This window comes from Bactrocera tryoni, chromosome 4 (genome assembly GCF_016617805.1).
Source record: "Bactrocera tryoni isolate S06 chromosome 4, CSIRO_BtryS06_freeze2, whole genome shotgun sequence".
NCBI classification, from domain to species: domain Eukaryota; kingdom Metazoa; phylum Arthropoda; class Insecta; order Diptera; family Tephritidae; genus Bactrocera; species Bactrocera tryoni.
This window is the reverse complement of record NC_052502.1, coordinates 54,041,136-54,063,648: the sequence shown is the minus strand read 5'-3', so window position 1 is coordinate 54,063,648 and position 22,513 is coordinate 54,041,136. Positions and strand designations below refer to the sequence as shown.

Sequence of the window (22,513 nt, the reverse complement as noted above, 5' to 3'; positions counted from 1 at the left end):
TTTCCGAAACGCCCTTGAACCAAGTTTATAGTATGCAGTCGCTTTCCGGCAGCCTACGACATCTACTGGTTTTCTCATTCCAGAAGACAGTCTCTGACGTAATGCGAAGTGAGAGTATTTCCTCAATTGACGCCGGGTTATGGACATATATTTTGTTATTCTTTATGTTGTTTCCTACGTTCTTTACCATGTCATCCTCGAAGGGTCGCCTGAGATCCACCTCTTAACAAGGGTTCCCGACGCCCACTCCATCAGACATTTGTGATCTTTCAGTGTAGATGTTGTAAACTCCACTAGCGAGTCGCAGGCTCCTATGCCACCCACATCTTTTAGTGTTAAACATTCTCTCACAAATAATGCGTGGAGGTTTGTGGATTATTAAATTCATCAATTCCCTGCTTATCGTGCTATGCCTGAAGGTCCTTGTGAAAAGTTCACCTAACGCCGTAATAATACATCTTTCTACTGCAATGTACTCGCAGATAGGTTGAGTACTCTTTCTACTGCAGCCGTTAGAGTGATTCTTAACGTTTTCGTTATGCAGAGAACAGTGAGCCGCTGTATGCAGTTTGATGTATTTCTGTATGAGATTTTGCTGACAGCTGTCTACGACACTAAAGCACCATAAAGGAAGATTAGCTGGACTACTACTGTGTATCATCAAATGCATGAAGCTTAGTTATAAACGCCAAGGGAGCTGTTGGGAGCTACCCAACATATTTTTTCAAACATAGAGGCCACCACTGACATTTTTTACTCTCTCTACAACATTGTTAACTTAACACCGTTGAAATTCGGGGTTTCCATTTTGTGAATTTTTACCTCTTTGTAAAGAAATATCGGGAAATAACAGACTCCCTAATATGTAGCATATTCTAAATATATAGCAGCGCTTAGCGAGATTAGAGTTAATTGAAATGTTTTCAGCCTGAAGTTAATAAAGCTTTTGTATAAACATTCAGCGCTTTATAGATTGGAGCGGAGCCTTTTCTATAGTTATTAGCAATTAAAACGAACAAAAAGTGAAAATAATATATATGTGTGGCATTGAAATGCCATATTATATTTCACAAATATGCACTTTTAACCTTGCGTCTAAAAGTATGCTATTATTTGCAATATAATGAATGGCGTTTCGAAACGTTATTGAGTTAGCCACCTGCTAATGGCATTGATTGGGATAAAGGCGTATGAATTGATTGAAAATATAAATGCAAGCTCATTATTGTATTATAAATTAGGAAATAAAGGAAATTTAATTAAATCATATTGAGCTAATTGTAAAAAAATAGATGAAAAGGGTTTTTTTATTCGATTTCATTTAATATAACGAAAAGTAATTGAAACTTCACAAAACAGCTACATAAAAGAGGAAATAGGTTAACTTCGGCTGCACCGAAGCTATAATGCCTTTCATTGCTAAATTGACTTCAGAAATATTTTAGTCGGAAATAATTTTGAGAGGGACCTTGCCTTACAATAAACTTTCGCAAAGTGCAGCCGAATTTGTTTTATTACCAAGGATCTCATTTATAGCCAGAACGGGCAGATATTAGCGAGGTTTAAGGAGAGAATGACACATGCAAGGAAAAACCCTAGTGAGTAGTTACTTCTAATGTTGCGTATATTGGGTAGTCACAAAAGTCTTTTCGAAATTTTAATCAAACTTCAACTTATTTTTTTTATATTTATAATGAACTTTAATGAACTAAATATGAAAATATGATCCATTTTGATCGATCACTTTTTGCCGTTTTTCCGCTAGAGACATTATTCCATCAGTGTAAAACTGGTTCTGGTTTCTCAGCGAAAAACTGCTACAAGTAATTTGCATAGGTTTCCCTTGAAGTCAACTTTCCTCCATTAATGGAGTTTCGCATTGACCGAAAAAATGGTAGTCCGATGGTGCAAGGTCAGGGATGTATGGTGGATGCATCAAAACTTCCCAACCAAGCTCTCCCAGTTTTTGTCAAGTCATTAAAGATGTGTGTGGTCTAGCGTTGTCCTGGCCGTTTTTTTCGATTGCTTCCTTCAATCTCATAAGCTGTTGACAGTAAAATGTTGAATCAATCGTTCGACCAGGAGCAGCTCATAGCTCCAGCTCCAATCACACCAAACACTCAGCATAACCTTTCGAAGCGTCAATCCGGATTTACGACCATTTGTTGAGATTCACCATGCTAGGACCATAATCTTTTTCTCACATTATTGTAGTATTTGATCCACTTTTCGTCGTCCTGTTACCATTCACTTCAAAAATAGTTCGATTTCATTTAGAGAACATTCATGTGGTACCCAAATACCGAGCATCTTTTTGTAGCCAGTCTTTGTTTGAATGGTTCAAAACCATTCGATGACGAATGTTAAGCTCCTTAGCGGTATCATGGCTCCTTTAGACGGTCCTGGTCAATCTTTTCCATAATTTAATCGACTTTTTCAACAAAAGGGCGAACAGAGCGAGGTGCATCTTTCACATCGAAATTTCTAGAACGGAAGCGAGCGGACCATTGTTGTGCAACACGAACTGATACAGCATCGTCTCCGTAAACTTCACAAATCTCATTGGGGGCTTGCTTGGCATTCTTCCCTTTGTTATAAAAAAATTTCAAAATGTAGCAAATTTCTTCATTTTTTCACTCATTTTTGAACAGCTGTAACTTTTTTTCAACTTCCACCCAATATTTTTACTTTTAAATCAGTTAAGATGCATCTCTCAATGGTTGCTTTAAACTCGACATTTTAGTACTTAATATTCTGCATAAGCCTTGACTGATTCTAGAAATTTTTATTGAATCTTTTGCCTGATATGTCCTCGTAAGAATGCATGCACAAATGTACGTCCCAGATTCATCATTATATGTTTCTTTTCTCACCATACCGTCCGCTCTCTTACTTCTTTCTATGTTTATTTGTACACAAACCGAAATGAGATTAACAAAGTGGGCTCTGTAAGGGGAGTTAGCTCCATCTTTCACTGTCGGTAAGGATAATAGTGAAACCAGAAATTTTATATAATTTGTCTAATTAAAGGATTTTTGGTCTGAGTTCCCTAAAATACCTCTACAATAAAGACACTTGCGCTGTTCTCAACTAGAATTGATAAACAGAGAGAGAGATAGAGAGTTTAGCGGGTCTGAGTTCAGCTCGGCGAACATACTTACATATTGGATCCTTATCAGTAAACATGTTCTTCTCTACTCTATGTTGTAAGAAAACTTAATTTGGATATTCATGTCGTAGTCTAGAATCCGGGTCAGGAAATCTGAGTATCTATTTCAGAGAAGGTTGAACTTAAAAACTGGCCAGATTTGAAAGTCCATATCTAGAGAAACCTCAGACTTCTATTTCAACCGTTCCCAAGACCGTCGGGTTTGAGTAATTGGAACGGGCCCGAATTCTTATCCGGTCAAGGCTATCAACTCGGCAGAACTCCTCGAAATTTCTTCAGGAATGTTTTCTACCACTACAAAAATAACTTCTATTTCTAAGACAGATCGTGGGCGGAAAAAGAGAATCGGAGCAAGTGCGAAAAATATATGAGGTCTGATTTTTAATTATGCCCTGATTTTAAGATTTTACACCAAATGTAAATATTCACATATGCAAAAGTCACAGTGAAGTAAAATTTTTGAATGTCCATTATAACCCAGATTTATGGCGTTTATTCGAAAGCCATACAAATAATGGGCATAACTGTGAAAAATCGCTCGCATTGCTGTCGAAACATTAATTCAACTTAAAAGCAAATTAAAAACCGAACGCACGCACACACATTGTGCAAACTATTATTATACGTATATATAATATATGTATGTGTATGTATGAGTGTGAGTGTTTTGCGAAAAATATATTTCTTTCGACTTTCTGGTTTTTATCAGCGCCTGTCCAGCGCCCCGGCTTGTGATTCCTTGCAATCAATTTCGTAAATTACCACTGTGCATTAATTAATTAATGCGCACTCATTTACGCATGCAGATACCACAACACCAACAACACGCACACAAGCACAGAGGTCGGCTCAAGATATGGCCATAATTCATTTCAATAATTTCTTAAATGCCGAGCTTACAAGCAGCAAGCGCTGCATGGTTGCACACACACGCGTCTTTTTTGTGTATGTGTGCGTGAGTATATACTATATACACACACCACCGCAAATTTAAGTATGCAAATAAGAGTATGACAAGTAAACTACTTTCAAAGGAATGACTCGTGTCGAAAGAAAAGTCATGCAATGTTGGCGCCTGAGCGTAATGGACGCTTGAAATTCTCTCAATATTTCACTAGCAGCGACTGGCGGTGGCGTTGCTGACGCTGTAGCTGCTGCGGCGCCGGTATGCGAATGTGTAAATAAACGCCAACAACAATGGCGGCACAAACAAAGTAAATTGCTGCGGCTGACGATTGAAAACAATACCGAAATTGGTGCGAAATGGTCAAACCAACACTGCATAACCACGACAACAACAACAAAAATAAAAACAATAATCAGCACAACAACAACAGAAACAAAAACAACAATAGCCAAATATACAACAAGAATAATAATGTGAGCGACAGAAGTGAAATATCGATTACAACAACAATAACAATTAACGCAGCAACAACAAAAACAACAAAATTTGCAAAAAAAAACAATAACAAAATATCAGTAACAGCAGCAACAAAACAGCCACAGCAACACCGCCAAAAACAAGAACAACAGCAGCAACAACAACAATAAAAAACAACAACATCCCTGCAATAATCATGTGCGTAAAGCTGCACATTTAAACGGTTGATCGCTGTGAGTCAATTGCAGCAACAACAACTACCAACGAGTACATGCACGCACAACAACAAGCGCAATTGTGGTGGAAACAAAGCTTTATCGATGACTGCGACACTTGAGAAACGCTCGTTGATTGCGACTTTCAACATCTCTGCCGTTATTGTATTATATATACAAGAGTAACACTCACACACACACACACAGACTTCGCTGGTTGGCGCGGCATGTAAAAATCTTTACAAATGTAAATTTTAAAATAAAAACACGAAAAATTGCACTAACGACAGCAGGACAATTGCGCGCGACACATGGCCGCGCAAGACCGGTGCGGTGGCGGGCGAAATTGGAAACGAATCCGCTTGTGTGTGCTGGCATTCACGGCAAGAAAGAGGCTTCGTAATCCGGCGTGTGCGTAAGACTGGCAATAAATTCAATTACGGTCCTTTTTTGGCATATAAATAAACGCAACGACCGCAGTAAATATTTGTGTCGGTTGTGTCCGCTGTTGTGGTGGTAGTAAGGATATAAAATGTAGCAATAAAAGGAATGTAAAAAATTTAAATGTTACGAAAAACATATAAATATAAAATTTATGTATATAAATGACTATATATACTTTCGCACTGAAAATATTGGGTTATATTTCTCGATTTAAGCCCCTGGTAAATGATATTTCCAAAAAAAATACTTTGCTAAGTTGGTAGGACTGTTGTTCAAAATTGAACATGTTCATTGCTTCAAAAAGGCGGATTGTATTAATAAACATATTTACTTAGGTTTGGGCAATTGATAACAAATGCACATGTGCACTTGAAAACAACCCAAACCATGCAACATAAATTATATGACAACACAAACACACACATGTATAGTTGAAAACAACCCCATACATATATTTAATTAGATAACTAAGACTGAAAAAATAGTATATAAGGTTTACAAATTTAAAAATAAAATTAGAATGAAAGATTTCTCACTTGAATAAGGTCTTTATTTTCCCCCCAAAAGTGGTAAGGATCTAAAGAATCTTATTTAAATTTTAATGTTTGATCATACAAATCAAACAGTTTGACTACAAGTCAAACAACTGTTCTGAATTACTATGCCAAATATGAGCGCGATCTGTCAACCAGCTTACTTACAGCAGCCGCTTAAGACGGAACACCTCAGTAGGGCGTTGCGATTTTTACAAAGGATAAAAATATCGAAGAAGAATGTGTCTCCAATTTTGTATTTCCAGCCAAATTACATGTGCGGAATCATTGTGAATGTTGGAAAAGGCTTTCGGTGATTCAGTTTTATCAAAAACATAAACTTACGAGTGGTACAAAGCCTTCAAAGACTCTTTAACTGATGAAAATATTAGAAAAGTGAAGGATATGGTGCTAGAGAATTGTCAGGCAGGCAGGAGAGCTTAATATCTTTCGCGAGTCCATTCGAATGATTTGGTAGATATTTTGGGTATGAAACACGTTCTTGCTCGACTCTTCCCGATAAAGCTGAATTTTTTTCGAAAGTACTACCATAAATAGATCGTGAGATTTCCGATTCCATATTAATGGAGAGCATTATAACTGCCGATGAGACATGGGTTTATGAGCTTGACATCCAAACAAGTCAACAATCATCGGAATGGAACCCGTTTTTAGTCGATCGTAGAGATGAAAACAAATTTGCTGAAGGCTGAAGGCCATCCCAAAAAGTGCTTATGAAAGATCTTTCGAGTACTGGAAAAATCGTTAGCATAAGTGTATTACTTCTGGTGAGGATTGCTTTGAAGGCGACAGAATAAATATTGATGAATAGTTAAATATCTCGCGTTTTATTTACAATTTCCGGGTATTTTTAGGCACAATATAGAAATATAGAAACTTTTTACTAAAACCTAGAAAACGGGAATTGAACTAGCAACTGATTTTAATCAAGATTATGGTATCCGCATATTATACTCCTTTGAATACTAAAATATTAAGCAAAAAAAAAAAACGTGAACTTTGGTTGCTTTGAGCAATAATAGTCTTCACAAATACAAAGACTTTCCATGCAAGCGTTTGATTCCGATCGTTCTGTTTCTATGGCAGCTATACGCTATAGCTAGGTTAGGCGTTTCAATAAATAAGCAATTTTTCGGGGAGAAAAGAACGTGATCAGCACTATATCTACAATCTTATGAGCTTAAAACTATTTCGAGTATATGCAGATGGAGTCGGACATGACTAAAACGACAGCTTGTCATGCTGACCTTTTATATATATGTTTTATAGGGCCTCCCATGTTTTTTTGAGTGTACAAACATTGTGACAAACATAATATACCCTGTTTATGATATACCACAACTTTTCCTGATAAGTAAGCTTATTAAATATTTTCTGAAAAAAAAACCGAATGCGCATAATGCCAACATGTGGTAGGAATTAAGTTTTTAAGTTTCTAAGTTTTTTTTTTTGTTTTTTTGAAATTTTTCGAAATAATTAGATGGCAGCGCTTCTCAAAAATGAACGTGCTGCATACTGCACTTTTTATATATGTATGTTTTATTTATAGACATGCATATGTCCATTTAGTATAGCTTTCTACCTATAACTATTGTTAATTAATGTATTAATACATTTAAATAGTATCTTACAGTTATATTTATTTATAAAAAAATGTGATCGATAACAATAGATAATTGTGTATCGGAATTAATCGATATATAATATTCTATATAGTATTTTACAGTTACATTTTTTGATAGAAAACATTTTAATCGACAATTGTCTATCGGAATAAACCGATAGATAATAATCTAGATAGTGTTTTACAGTTATATTTTTTTATAGGAAGTTTTTTATAGATAATAATCGATGATTGTATATCGAAATTCATCGATATATAATAGTCTATCGAAATGTATCGTTATGTAATATCGATAATTTTGTACTTTGAGTCAAATTAGTAGTAGTGCTAAAAGAGATTTCTCTTAAACAAAGGTCTCTTTATATGAATTTATTTTAATACTTCTTGAGAACACTTTCCTTGGTCTGCAAAGGGATTTGTCAGACAGTTTTGCCCGATTTCCTGCTCACTTCTTAATTTCTTTCAAAGGTCTGAGTAGTTTAAATTTTCACTAACTTGTCATTTCATTATTTTAATACCAGATTTAAGATCTTTTAGTTTATCGATGACCACAAGTTTGGTATAAGGTCATATAATTGTTATTCAAACTTCTGTACAGTTCGATTAATTATATTTGCCTTTAACTTCAACAAATCTTCAGAATTTTTTGCTCGTTCTTTATCTTTCATCGTTTAAGTGTAGAATAAATTCAAAAGCAAACATAAGTATGTATGGTATATATGATTATATAATATATGCATATGTACGCATACATAACTCACATAAAAACTTTATTGCACAAAAGGCTGTTGAAAATTTCACTACTTCAGTTCGCTTACATTTTAGTGCCTTTTGCATTTTTGCAAACTTTTGCCCCTGCATGTGGTTGTGTGAGTGCGTGTGTATGTGTGATAGCCGCTGCACGCATGCATGTGATGTTTGGCAAATTAAAAGAGCACGAATCGCCAATAAGTTGAGCAATCATAAAAAATATCCGCAATAAATACAAAGGAGTGTAAATAATATTGTCCGCGCAATGAAGGGAAAATCCCAACTAAAGGTTCGATTGCATAACGCTCGGCAGCCATAAGCGTAAAATATCAAAATTTAATTTCATACACACACATATATGTACACACCCGCTCATACAAGCGAACTGCACATTATTGTAGTCTTTGCTGATATGAAGCTGATAGTCATATTCATTGGAAATTGCATAAAATTTGTGCAACACTCATTGTGCAACCGCTGCGGTGGTCGCCGAATTTGCGGACGAGTTCACTGGGTGCACTGCATACAGGATGTCAATTATGCAACGGATATACATATATACAATTTATCTTTATAGTGGAGAATTGCATTCAAGTCAAAAGCAAAATGGACATGAATGTGGATGAAAGCAAAATATGGAGGAAAGAACAAAAAGTGCAAGGAAGGAACTGCACTGGACACAACGCTTGCACTGCCTTTTATGCCACAAGGCGCGTAAGAAATTACTTTTATCGGCAAATAAGTGAAAATAAGTGAGACAAATAGGCACAAGACACTGCAACAATGGCCAAGTAGATAGCGTAAGAACATAAATTGTTTGAGAAGTCTTTCTTACTCTCCACTTTATGTGTTTAAGAATTTATCTTAACTTTCTATAAGGAAGCACGCAATAAAAACCTTCGATGTCCTTAACAAATAAGCGGAGCAGGTTAAAATAAAATCAAATTTTTGCTGCATACTTTTGTGCGCCACAGTTGCCTAGAGCAATATTTACGCTGCCGCACTTTTTAATGCTTTCTGAGAGATGCTAGATTTAGCAAGCAAATTCAGCATGCACATTTTCCTTCTTGCTGTATATAATTGAGTTTTTGTTTTTTTGAGCTGGGGGTAGTATCGATCCGATTTTATCTACTTTTCTTAATACTACATACTATTAATATGCCACATACTAATAAAATGCTTTCTAAGATTCCTTCAGGTACCTCACATACCATCACCAATAATATGGAGTAAAACCCCCGTGACCCTGCAAGGAGCCGTTGACCACTCTGGTCCTGCTTTTTGCTGCGTAGCAAGATTGCTGCGAATTTCTGGCTAATCCCCCAGTTTGATTCGCTCTCCAGCATGACGCTGATTATACCATATTGTTCGCGTTTATTGGGCCAACCTGGTTCTACGGCGGTGCGTTCTCGTTGCCAACGCACACATTCAAAGAATGTTTGTTTAGCACCGTCTTCTGTCGCGTCATTGCACACGCATGACGGCTCTTCGACTTTTCGCACTCTGTGTAGGTAGGTACTTTTTGAAGTATCCGTGACCCGATAATAGCTAGATTGTGTAAAAATCCAGCTTGTCCATAAGTCTAGATCTTTTATAAGCCTGACCGTCCAATTGCCGTGACTTTTATTCTCCCATCTTTGTTGCCGTATTTTTATTGTATCTGTCTTTAGATGTTCTATTGCGCTCTTGTTATTATCATATGATTTATTTAGCTCCCACAGTTTTTTCCTTTCGTATGCTGGAGGGCAATTGGGGCATTAGCGCTATAACTAATATTGCATCGCCTGACACTGTTCGGTAGGCTGACGCACAGTGGTGCTGCTTCCACCACAAGCCGCGGCAAAAAATAGAAGGAATCGAGGTAGGGCTTTGAAATTTGGGCACACATCTCCCATATTGCCAAATTAGATGAAAAAAAAAAAATTTTGTTAAAATCCGCCCACAACCACGCCCACCTCCCATATAACACAAAAATCAAAAATCATCCTACAGTAACACAATTTTCTACAGTGTAATAGTTTGTAAATATAAGCTTGTCCAGAAAAAATAAAGCAAATCCGCCCACAATTACGCCCATCTCTCATATAATATAATCACTAAAGTTTCAATATTTTCGCTGTTACCACAGCTAGACTGTTAAAAATTGTCAAACGGAACGAAATGAAACAAGTCCGCCCACAACTACGCCCACCTCCCATATAACATAACCATTAATATTCAAAAATGATCATATATTATTAATTATTTATTCAACAAGTAATTTTTTAACATCATCGTCCATATATTATTAATTAATTCCTAAAGTTTTAGTATTTTTGGGATTTGTTCTGAAAACCATTAATTAAAAGGATCCGATGAAGCTAAAAGCAAGTGCATTACATCTTGATTTGTAGAAATTCTGTCGCATTTTCTAGAATGATAAAGCCTATATTTCTTGTAATCTTTATTGCGAGCTTCTTGAGCCTCCTCTGATAGCATGCCCAATGGTAAAATAGAGGATGAAACAATTTTACTTCCATGCATTAAAACTTTATGTACCGTCATTGGCATATAGTAAAATTCATAAAGGCTGACATATAACCTCGCAGTTTTTTATGCAATTACTTTCAAATTTTGAGGATCTATTGCCTTTGACTATTGATTGTACTTAATATTATTTTAAATCTATGTATCAGGTTTTCATCAACGCTAACAATATCGGCAGTTTTAGCAGGATTCTCAAAAAATCTTCGTGAGGTATTGCCATCATTTGTCATACCCAGTCCCTGCTTCACTACATCAACATTTATTCCAAAGGATGACTTCACTTTAACTGTGTGGTTTAGCAAATTTTGCAAACCAACTTCACTGTAAGTTTCCTCTGATCGGAAATGATGAATGAACCTGCAAATGTTTTTTGTTTTAATTTATTGCAAAAAATATTCAAAAAACAATCAACATGAACCTATTTTGCCAAAACATTTATGAAAATACAACTACAATTTCATTAAAAAAAAGTACGCAGAGGCAAACATCAAAAACACAAAAATTGACAACTGCTAATATCCGCAAAAAGTACCTCTTTATATGGTGGAAAAATATCACAATTAGTAATTTCCTTAGCACTATTTCGCAATATTTCATATTGATGTTTGGATAACGAAGCATCAAGTATAAGACTAAGAGCTTTCTCTGGAGTAAATTTCATTTGTTAATTTTTTTCTATTTTTTTCGCAGCTGATGTTATAATATCAGCTGAAGTGGTGCTGCATAGTTGTTGGATCTTCATTCTTTTTGATCGCGAAGAAGAATCTTCAAAACATTTAATTGGACGACCACGCGTTGCTGCATTGGAGCAACATGGATCAGAATATTCCAAAGAATTACGAGATAATGTATAAATGTTTGACAACCAGCTTTCATTTTGATTTAAAAATAATTGTTTTGTACGTTTTGACTTTTGCCATTTTTGTTTAAAACGCGGGATAAAAGTTTTGTTGATAAATTTTTTAAACACTTCTAAATCATTGCTTGATAAATCACTATAATTTGTTGATATGAATTCTAAGAGTAAATTTTCATCATTATTGCAGTCAATATAAATTTCTGCAATATCACAATATTTTATTTCTTTTGCCATTTTAAAATTACGTGTTTTGTTGATTTTTTTTCACCCGTTTGCATTTCTCTCGGTATCATCTTTCTACTTATCTTTCTCGCCCCCCAGATTAGCTGTTGTACTGTGTAATTAGTTCAAATAATATAATGCATTTAAACTAGTATTTTGTTGTTGTTGTATAACGAGAGACAACTCCAAAAAAATAACAACAAAGCAACAAACCGAACAATCAGAAAAAAACAAACAAAACAACGAAGCAGGCAAAAAAACAACGCAGTTGCAGTTGCAGTAGATTAAAATGCTAATTACTCATGAATTGCCAGCTAATGGCAGCTGATTTTTTTTTCTATCGATTAAGGAGATTTTAAAGTTTATTTTGTGTAAGTGGCTAACCTGCGCGCTCCTGCGCACAATAGTTATATTCTGTTGAAGTTGTGAAATATATGATTTTTTTGGACCATGAAAAAACATCATATTAAAAAAAAATCTTGAAAAAGAAAGTATACATTTGATGATGTAAATCACATCTATAACATTGGTTTTAATAAATAAAAACTTTACAATTGGTATTTTATAGTTAACTTTTGAGTTTTAACCTTTGCAATATTCATCACATTTTTCTGAGTAACTTTGCGTTGATACTTTGTTGGACTTTGAAGCTCTCCCAACAAAAAAACCATTGAATATATCAAGCCCAAGTATTCGGATAATGTTATTTGACTCTGGCCACTACTTTATGCCGGGTTTCCTTTTTAAGCACGTCTGCGCAGATCTTAGCTTCGTATAATAAGACGCCGATTGTCGTCGACATTAGGAACTTTCTCTTTTCTTGGCTGTGGTCTCTTATTTTGACCATTATTTGGCTCAGTTGGGAGGTGATCTTCACTGTCTTTCCGGTGACGTGCTCTATTTGTACCCAGAAGGTTTAGTAATTTAGGAGATATGTACATTAAACTTATTTGAAGGCGAGACCACGCTCACAGGTGCACCTTGTTTCTGCGATTCGCTGTTCTATATCTTTGTTTGATGCTTAGTAATGGTACTTTATGGGTTCATCAACCATTTTTGGTTCATCCGTGTAGATGTTGAAAGTTCCGCTGGAGGTTGCGAGTCCCTGCGTCTTGACTTTGAATGTGAATTTGAACCTTCTTTCCCTATTTTATCCACCAGCATCTCGCTTATCGAGCCCGAAAGCCTTTATGGAGAATGAACCCAACACAGCCTGTCTTGCAGCTGATTTCGCTGCAGAGCTGTCCACTAAAGTGCTAGTTGATGGTAGTTTGAGTAACATTTCAGGTGCAGCTGTTGGAGTGGTTCTTAATACTTTCGTTATGGAGAGTGCAGCGAGCCGCTGTTTCTTTCCAACGTTGTTATGTATTAGATTTTGCTGACAGGAAAATTCGATTGACTGCCTCTGTGCAACGGCTAAGCATAAGGACATGTAGACCCCAGTTTTTCTTACATGCGTAGAGAGCCCCCCTGTTCTATTATATTAATTCTATTCAATTGAACCTCGGGGAATTTCATGATGGGATCTTGTACCTCCTTTCTACGGAAGTTTACTTCTAGGTTCCCGATATTGCTCATAGGTGTATGACTTCTAGAGCGCTTTCACCACTCTGGCTGCTCTTTCTTCAAATATTCCTAGAGGCTCATTAGCTATAACTGACCACAATAGAGGTGATAGTACACCGCCAGAAGAATACTTGTTCCCGTTAATCTGAGCGACCTGCATCGGTCCTGCAGCTTATTAGAGTTCTTATCCATGCTATGATGGCGGGCGCCAAACTTTAACCATTGCGCCAGTGGATACATGACTAAGTACTCTAATTGTTTCTTCAAAAAAGACACCTAGAGTATATTTTTTATGCTCTAGAGCTCTATATTTAAGGTTAACGAGTAAAGTGCAGTCTCAGTGGCTCTATGCTTCGTGTTAGCGTATTGAGCTTTCGATACTCGCTTCCAATAAAACGGGTCTAGTGATAAAATCGAAATGGAAATTTAGTAACGGTATCATCCGCCTATGCAATTAACACAATAAAAGTTGAATGCATCAATTTTATATTGACAGTTGTACAATAATAGCGCCAATCAAGAAAAATATGTATGTCAACGCATAACTAAAGCATCGAGAGCCACATAACCAAATAAAACAGCCGTGCGCTTATAGCGATATGTAAGGCAGTGGGCAGCAACAGTGGCAAAGCCAAAAGCGAAACACCAATAACTTTTACATAATCATTAAGTATAAAGCAGAAGTAAAGTAATATACGCGAAGCTGTGAAGAGATAAAAGCTAGGCGCAGCGGGCCACAAAGAAAGTGGAAGCTGTGTGACTAGAAAACTGAAATACACCACACTACAAGCGAATTGGGCACGCCAGCTGGCAGATGAAGCAAACCAGTTGCGAACGAAAGCAAAAGTTGTTGACATAAAAACTAAAAAAACGAAAAATTAAATGAAAAACAAGAAATTGGGCAGCGCATGCGCCAATGCGGCACTTGATGTTGCCATTGGCAGCTTTGGCAGTGAATGAGTGCGACAGCGTAACAAGCAGGCTAATCGATATGCGGTTACAAGTATTTTATGGAAATATATATTTTATATATATACATACATGTATGTATACATAAGTTTTTTAGTAAGTACATATTTATATCATATATATATATTACATAGTATTATACATATAATATTGGGTAGTCGAAAAAGTCTTTACGTATTTTGATGAACTGATGAAAGTTTTATTATACACTGATGGAATAATGTCTCTAGTGGAGAGATGGCAAAAGCTGGTCGACCAAAATAGCAAATATTTTTTATTTATTTATTAGTATAAACATAAAAAAATAAAGTGAAGTGTGGTTAGAAATACGAAAAGACTTTTTCGACTATCCAATATATATGGCATATCTCATCTTTGGCTGTTTATCACTGGCTGACAACTGTTAATAGCCGGTTTGGGTACGTGTGTATGCTCGCATTTGGCCACGAACTTTTTGCCTCTACACCGCAAGAGCCGCGCGCTTGCCTTCGGCCAGTCCCAAAATAACGCGCACGCCAGACAAATATGCGTTCGATAAATAATATTAGTGGCAATCGCATTACATAAACGGAAGCGCAAGAAAAATTTAAAAAAAAAAGACGTTAGTGTTGTTGTTGTTGCAATGGCTAATACTTTCTTTTGGCTGCCAAAACTCATATAGACGCGCACGCACACGCTTGGTAAGCGCGACTAAAGCATAAATAACTTTTATTGCTTTATTATCGCTTCACTTTTCAGCGGCGCTTTGATTTATCGACCGTCAGTCGGTGGCGTTGCATGATTTGTTGCATGGTAATATGTTATTCGCACACGCTTTTTGGCGTTCGTTTGTATTTTGCGGCGCATTTGCATGCGTTCACCGTGCTATTGACCATGGCCGAAAGTGCAAAAAGTTCGCAAGAAAAAAAAAACAAAAATTTACATAATTTTAAGTCATGCCAAAGTTAATTAATTTGTTAAAATTTTTGAAAAATATTATATTATTTTCTTTTCTTGTTTTTGTTTCTTTATTATTTTTTCTTGTTTTTGTTTTTTTTTATTATTTTTTCTTGTTTTTTTAAGCGCTCATTAAGCACCCGTTATTGTGGCATTCGCTGCTATTTATAACTAAAATCATTTTATTTTCTTTTTCCTAGCCACCGACTGACCGACCGCCCGCCCGCCTGGCAGCCGCATGCGCTAATCGCTCTGACAAGTTTGCCATCATAATTAACCGCATGCCGCTTAAGCGTGTGTCGCTTTTTAGACGCAAACTTTGCATAATTAACCGGTTCTACATATTTACCAGTTTTTTACTACACTTGTTGTTGCATTTGTTGTGCTAGTAGTTGTCATTCGATTGGCATTAAGTTTCGTTTTCAGCTCATCTGCAATAATACTTCTCCATTTCAAAGCCATTATTGCTGCGGTTGTTGTTGTTATTATTTTTGTTGTTGTTGCTGTCTAATTTGCATTACAGCCATGGCGAGCGTGTTCTTTACGTAGGCATTTTGCATTATTCAACACCCGCCGGTTAGCATCCGCATCTGTTCAAGAGAAATAACTCGAAAAGACTTGCGTAAATTCGTATATACTCGCATATACTCGTGTGTGTTGGTTTTTCTTTGTAAAATTATGGCATAAATGTTCCTTGTAAAACTTGTTTTGCCATAACCATTTGACATTCAGAAATAAAGTTGCTCAGCGCCATGGTGTGGCCAGTATTTGTATAACGGCTGCTGAGATTGAAGAATTTCGCAATCTCAACAAATTGCTGACATATTCTTCATTAAAAGCGGCTTAAAGTCTTTGAGGTTTTGCTAAATATGATAGACTTAACGTTTCTACCAATTGCAATTTTAAAATTTTTGGAAATTATGTGACCATTAATAAAGAAAAGAATAATCCTAAGTAATGTACAAAATCTGGTAAGTCAAAGAGCTATTCATAGACCAGTTTTGGTTCTTTGCGATGAGAAGTTGTCATCCCTTAGGATACCTGCGCTTGACACGAATCCTAACAGATTCTGTGGCGTCACTATCGATACCTCTTCAAGTCTATCATACCGTGGGGACTCCATATGTTTACAGCGTAGTCTTGTCAACGCGGTACAAGTCAACAAGATATTCCATTATTTCCCTGGTGCCTTGCTCTAAACATTTTTTTACTATTCTTCTATCCAGATCGTCGTATAGACCATGAATGGGTTTCCCAATGTTGATCACGTTTTCGGATGTTAGCCGTACACCATTCTTGGCAATCTCGTCCATTATTTCTTTGCTCTCGATGATCGAGAAGTGAAGTTGCTTGTTTCTGGCGAAACTTTTCACAGCGGCTTTGCTTTCCAAGACACTTTTGGCTGATGTGCGATACGAGGCTGATATGCGATATACGTACTGCCTTGATTGCTGCTTGGCTGTTTACGTAGATGTTAACTGTGGAATTGCCAGCATGTGCATTAGATGTTAGCTCCGTGGCTTACGCAGTAGCAAAAAACCTCCGCAACTTAAAAGGCTGCCTTATGCCTAACTCTAGATAGTCTGTCCCCGCACCAACTCCATCGTCCATTTTCGAGCCATCCGAATCCACCTTTGTTTACTTTGAACCTTCTTTCCCAGTTGAAAAGTGAGATCGTGTAGTCGGTGTTTGTCAAACCGTCATTACCCACCGAGCTAGGATATAATGTAAATTCTCTTGCAGCCAGTAGTCATTCCGCCGATTTTGCTGCGCAATTTTTATCAAAGAGGTCTATAGATGGCAGGTTTAGTTTCAGTTCAAGAGCCGGCGTTGGAGTTATTCTGAAAGCTCCCGTTATGCACTGCATAGCGAGCCTCTGAACCCTCTCCATTGGCTTCCGGTAGGTGGATTTCCGTACACCTGTGCACCATACTACTGCACCTTAAAGCAGAATTGGTTTTACGATAGCTGTGTAGCACCAGTGCATGAGAGAGGAAGAGAGCCGCAGGTTATGCCGAGCATCTGCTTACACACATATACAGCTTTAATAGCTTTCTTCACTCTTTCTTCCACGTTGTGCTTCCACAGCAGTTTGCTGTCTGAGACTAACCCAAGGTACTTGGTGCGGTCCTTTAGAGAGAGTTGTATCCCATTTATCGAAGGGACCCTAAGTCCTTTCCTTAAGTATAATTCATGGCAATAAGTAGATGTTTAATTGGAGTACTTCTTATTTAAGCACGTTTCAATATTTTTCGTAATTTTGACTCATATCAGCTGATTGTTCGATTTAGCAGTTAAATCGTTTATGTTTGTATGGATTTTCGAAATGTAGTTATTCGAATGCTTCTACGGCTTTACTAATAAACTGCTGGGGTTAGTTCACTCTTTATTAAAAAAAGGGAAAATTTCATTTGCAACCACCAAGGGAACACTCGCTACTAGTGAATACATACATATATGTGAAGAAGCTTCAAAGATTTCGCTATCTAATTCCAGCTTGGCGAAGGTAGTTTAGAAGATAAACTACTTTGAAAGTAACATTGCGAAAAAGAATAAATATTGGATATTGTCAACCCCAAACATAAAAAAGATATCTACAAAGTGTGAGCTAAAGATACACCGTACATCGTTTGGAACACTGAACTAGCATTTGCATAGATGTTTTATGTAGGTTACGGTTGGTTAAGTGACTGGGATATTAACATGAAATGATCCTTTCTTGTTGGATTTTAGTTTTGGTAATTGAAAATAGTCAAATAGAGTTTTTAACCGTATCTAATCACACAGATAACACTTCCTTAGTAAAATGTGTATAAATTTCTTGAACTTTTCTTTTGGACGACCTGGTCTTTGGTCGTGATTTAAATTCTTATGACTATTTTTAAATCATGTGAAACAAGTACAAACTTGAGTACGGCTCATAAAATGATCACTCTGTTGTTGTTGTTGTAACGGCAGAAAATATTCTTGAAGTAATTTTGAGGAATAGCGCCGAATTGACAGTCTTGGATGGATAAAAATCTAGATCCGTTTTGAGTTCATAGAGCCGACTGTCGTGGGAACGGTATGAAGTTCAGTTACACACTGTGGTGTAGGCAATTACCTCAAGATCACACGAAGAGAGAATAGGATTTCATTTGAATAAATATACCGTCTAAAATCTATGAAGAACCTATAGATTGTGTGCTCTGAGAGGGTATTAGAAATGAAATGTAGACAACATTGTTGCGATAACTAGTGTCTGAGTTAAAGTAGATGATGTAATGCCTAGACATTCCCAAACATAAGACCACATGCAGGTATACACATATTAATTCCATTTAATCTTTTTTTTTGTAAAAACAACTACAAAAACTTGCTTTAAGTCAACTTGGAATACCCTATATTATACGAAAAGTAGCGAATTATTGTTAATATTCTGCATATTAGTAGTTTGTAGCTTGTGTGGTTAAAACCGCCAGTCTAAGAGGTTCAGCAATAAGAAAATTCCACAGTTACATAAAATCGATAATTATATATTAGACAAGATAATAAATGGCGACATTGACACTGAAACTGCTGCAATTGATATAAGCCAGCCATTTGATATTCAATTCAAGGAATTGACCTTGCCACAGTTTTTCTATGAGTGCAACTTGTTGCAAGTCTGATGTGTAAGTGACACTAAATGACTTAAGCAAACGATTTTAGCGGGTTCAATGGAGTAGGAAGTCCATGCAGTCTATATTTTGTAGTATATTTTTATATACTACATGGCCAAGGACGTCGAGTAAGTCATATATAAGTACCAAAACGCTCAGCTGACAACTAAACATTAACATTAACACAACATTACTGTGAGGAAATGTCAGGCGACCAATGGTCATATTGTTGGCATTCAACACAAGTAACAAAAAAATAAATAAATGTCATGCAGTAATAAAAAAAACTCAGCGATATGCAAATGAGACGTGAAGTACAATGCGGATATATGTAGCAAATTTGGACCCAAGCTTTCAGCTAATAATACTCATAGTTCGATATGTACGCGCTGTGAAAACAACGGAATTCAACATTGATAACAGAAAGAGGCGGTAAAATATATCATATCGTATGTATAAGAGTGATAGTGTGAGCCTGAGTGAAAACTCTCCGAGCACAAGTGTTACCTAATTTCTGTGGGGCACGGCAAGCAGACAAAAGCTATGTGGAAAATAAAAGAGGTGGGGGGAAACTACAAAAAGTAAAGATAAGCTGACGACAAATGAAAAAATAACACAAAGCAAATCAAGAAATACCAGTCATACCACATCAGCAACAAAGTCGCTGCAACAAAGAGTTCACGTCCATGCGGCAATACCCCGCGTTAAGAGGCTGGAGTTAGTTTGAAAGTCGCCGCGTGTTTTATTTATTACAAGAAAATAAATAATAATAATAACAATAAAAATCACAAAAAGAAAAAAAAACTCTAAGAAAAATGAAAGTAGAAATAACACAAAAACTAAAGCATTAGAAAAAAGCTGCCGACCGTCGGCGTTAAGCAAAATCGAAACAAAACAAAAAGTAAGGAAATCTATGGAAAAACGCAACGTAGACAATTTGTTGCATTCCACACATGCGGAACTCGTTCAATACGTCATGCAGTTACCGTAGCGTGCTGTATGAGGTTTACTATTTATACCACTATTAATATTAGTTTATGTTTTTTAAATAATTTTTATTTTATTTTTGCTATTTGAACATAATTTGTTTGAATTAAGTTGATGAAATTAATTTGTTTGATTAATTGAAATTAAATTAAGGAATTAATTTTTAAATACAATAATTAAATTTCAAATTAATTTCATTTTAATTAAATTAAATTTCTCATTTTAATTGAATCAATTTGAAATTAATAAGGACAACTGAAATTAATTAATTTAAAAATTATTAAATATATTAATTAATTTTTTAATTTATTTTAATTAATTAATTAATTTAATAATTATAAGTAAAAATTAATTTATTCGATTTTAATTTGATTAATTAGAAATTAATATATTTAAAATTTTAAAACTAAAATTAAAATTGATTTTAAAAATTTAAAGACTAAATTAATGAATTATCTAATAATTAATTTGAAATTAATTAATTTTGTTTATTTCCATCACTTTTTTAAATATTTTTTATTAAAACAAAGTCCCTTTTATTTATATGCAATTAACTTAAATCAATTTAGATTCAATTCCATGAATATAAATTATTTAATTTTGTCTTGATTTAATCTCAAATTAGTAAAATAGTTAAATACTTTTTGCTTTAATATAATTTGGTTATTATTTATATTTTTTTTCAATTCAACATAATTTTTTACCGTTATTTGTAAAGAGAATTATATTCAATTCGAATTTAGTTTGATTAATTTTTCATGATCTAACAAATATTTAATTGAAATAATTAAAATTTTTAATCATATTTTGTTTTGTTTTTGTTAAATTATAATAATAAAAAATTAAGTCATTAAATTGTATTTAATTAAAGTTAATTTAGAAAATATTGAGCTCAAAAAAAATATATTTGAAATTTAAATTTTTATTTCATTTACTTTAGTTCTATTTAATTTGATTTAATTTAAATTAAAATAAATTTTATTTGGTTTAATTTTAACTGATTCAAGTTAATCTAAGCTAATTCAAATTAATTTAATTATAATAACACATTAGCATTAAATTTATTTTCATTTTTATATGCAAATTACATAAAATTAAATTTAACTAAATATTTTATTAATCGCGGTGAAAAATAATTTTACAAATTTATATATTTTAAGCTACATTTAATTAATTTTTGTAATCTAAATATGTATTTATTCATTAAATTTTAATTTAATTAAATTATAACTTTTAATATTATTACACAATTTAATTAATGTTTGTCTTAGTTTGGGTTTAGTTTAACTTTAATTTAGTTATCATTTGTTTTAAATTTATTTAATTTAATTTTATTTAATACATAATTATGCCATATTTTATTAATTTCAATTTGGAAATAATTTGAATAAATTTATAATTTTGAATTCTAATTTAACCCCTTGTTATAAACTACATTTTAATTAAATTAAATTACAAACTATATTTTAAATGTTTTGATTTTAGCTCGACTTTAATTAAGTTACTTTTAATTTAAATTTGTTTAATTTCATGTTAGCGAATTTAATTTAGTTTACTTTTTATAGTAATTAGTTATGATTCTCTATCATATCATTATTTAAATTAATTTAATTAATTATTAATTAGAAAGATTTAAATATGCATTATTTTTGTATTAATTTATTTAAAATTATATTGTTTTTAATGAAGTGAAATTTTTTTAAATTTAATTACTAAATTTTTCCAGTATATTCATTAATGTTTTATGATTTCATATTAATTTCATTAAATTCAAAATTCTTAAGATATATCCGTAATAATGTTGCTTTATTTTATTAAAATTTAATTTATTTCATTTTTTTTTTATTTTTGATAACTGAATATTTTTTATAAATTACATATTGTTTCATTTCTTTTCATCTAATTTTTATTTTAAAATAATTTATAATTTAAAATAAGTTAATTAAATTAATTTAATTTAAATTTTTTTCTATTTAATTTAATTTAAATTAATTTAATTTATTTTAATTTAATTTAGAGTTTATATTTATATATCATTCCTTTATTTCACTTTATCTGTATATAGACTGGTATTTAACAGTTATTCAACTTACCAGCTGCGAAGGAAGAAAGTGCCAACAAAGCACTTAACGCCAGAGTTAAGTCCATCGTACGTTTATGCATTTTATTTTTAAACCGAAAACAAGCGATATCTATGCAAAGATACTTCTTTTGTTAGTGTGTATTCTAACAACCGCTTAAATGCGATTGAAAAGCGTTTAACACCAAATTAATTCAACTATTAGGTCCTCTCTCGCTCTTCTTCCTCTTGATCCACGCACTAACAGCCACTACCGTTAACACAGCGACGATACTTCCCGAACGAATGTAGACCGTCAACTGAACGTCGTTGTCTTCGTAGAAATTGCAAGAAGCAACTGAAGAAATTCACCGATGAAGCTTTCGAAAAGCTCGAGTGCCGCCTATTTCCACTCAATTCACTTTTAAGCCACAACTACGGCTTAACGTGGTCCAAAAGCCGCCGGCGAGCAGTTTAGCCAGTTTTGTGGCATTGTTGTATGAGTTGAGCACTCGCGGCAGATCAGTTGGGCATGCCGGTACGTTTGAGTGAGGCGCGCATGCGCTTTGCTTTGTACTTGTTTCGAGCGCTTCTTTGCGGCTTCGAGG

General features: G+C 34.5%; 1 protein-coding gene across 1 annotated transcript in view; it reads right to left on the bottom strand.

Annotated features, from left to right (window-relative positions):
- LOC120775817 (chitin deacetylase 1) overlaps positions 1-22,200 on the bottom strand; it is a 108,245-nt gene extending 86,045 nt beyond the window's left edge. The window contains exon 1 of the mRNA XM_040106171.1: positions 21,940-22,200. Coding sequence (XP_039962105.1) covers positions 21,940-22,009 — 70 coding nt within the window. The 5' untranslated portion in view covers positions 22,010-22,200. The remainder of the gene's footprint in view (positions 1-21,939) is intronic.
- Between the last annotated feature and the right edge of the window lie 313 nt (positions 22,201-22,513).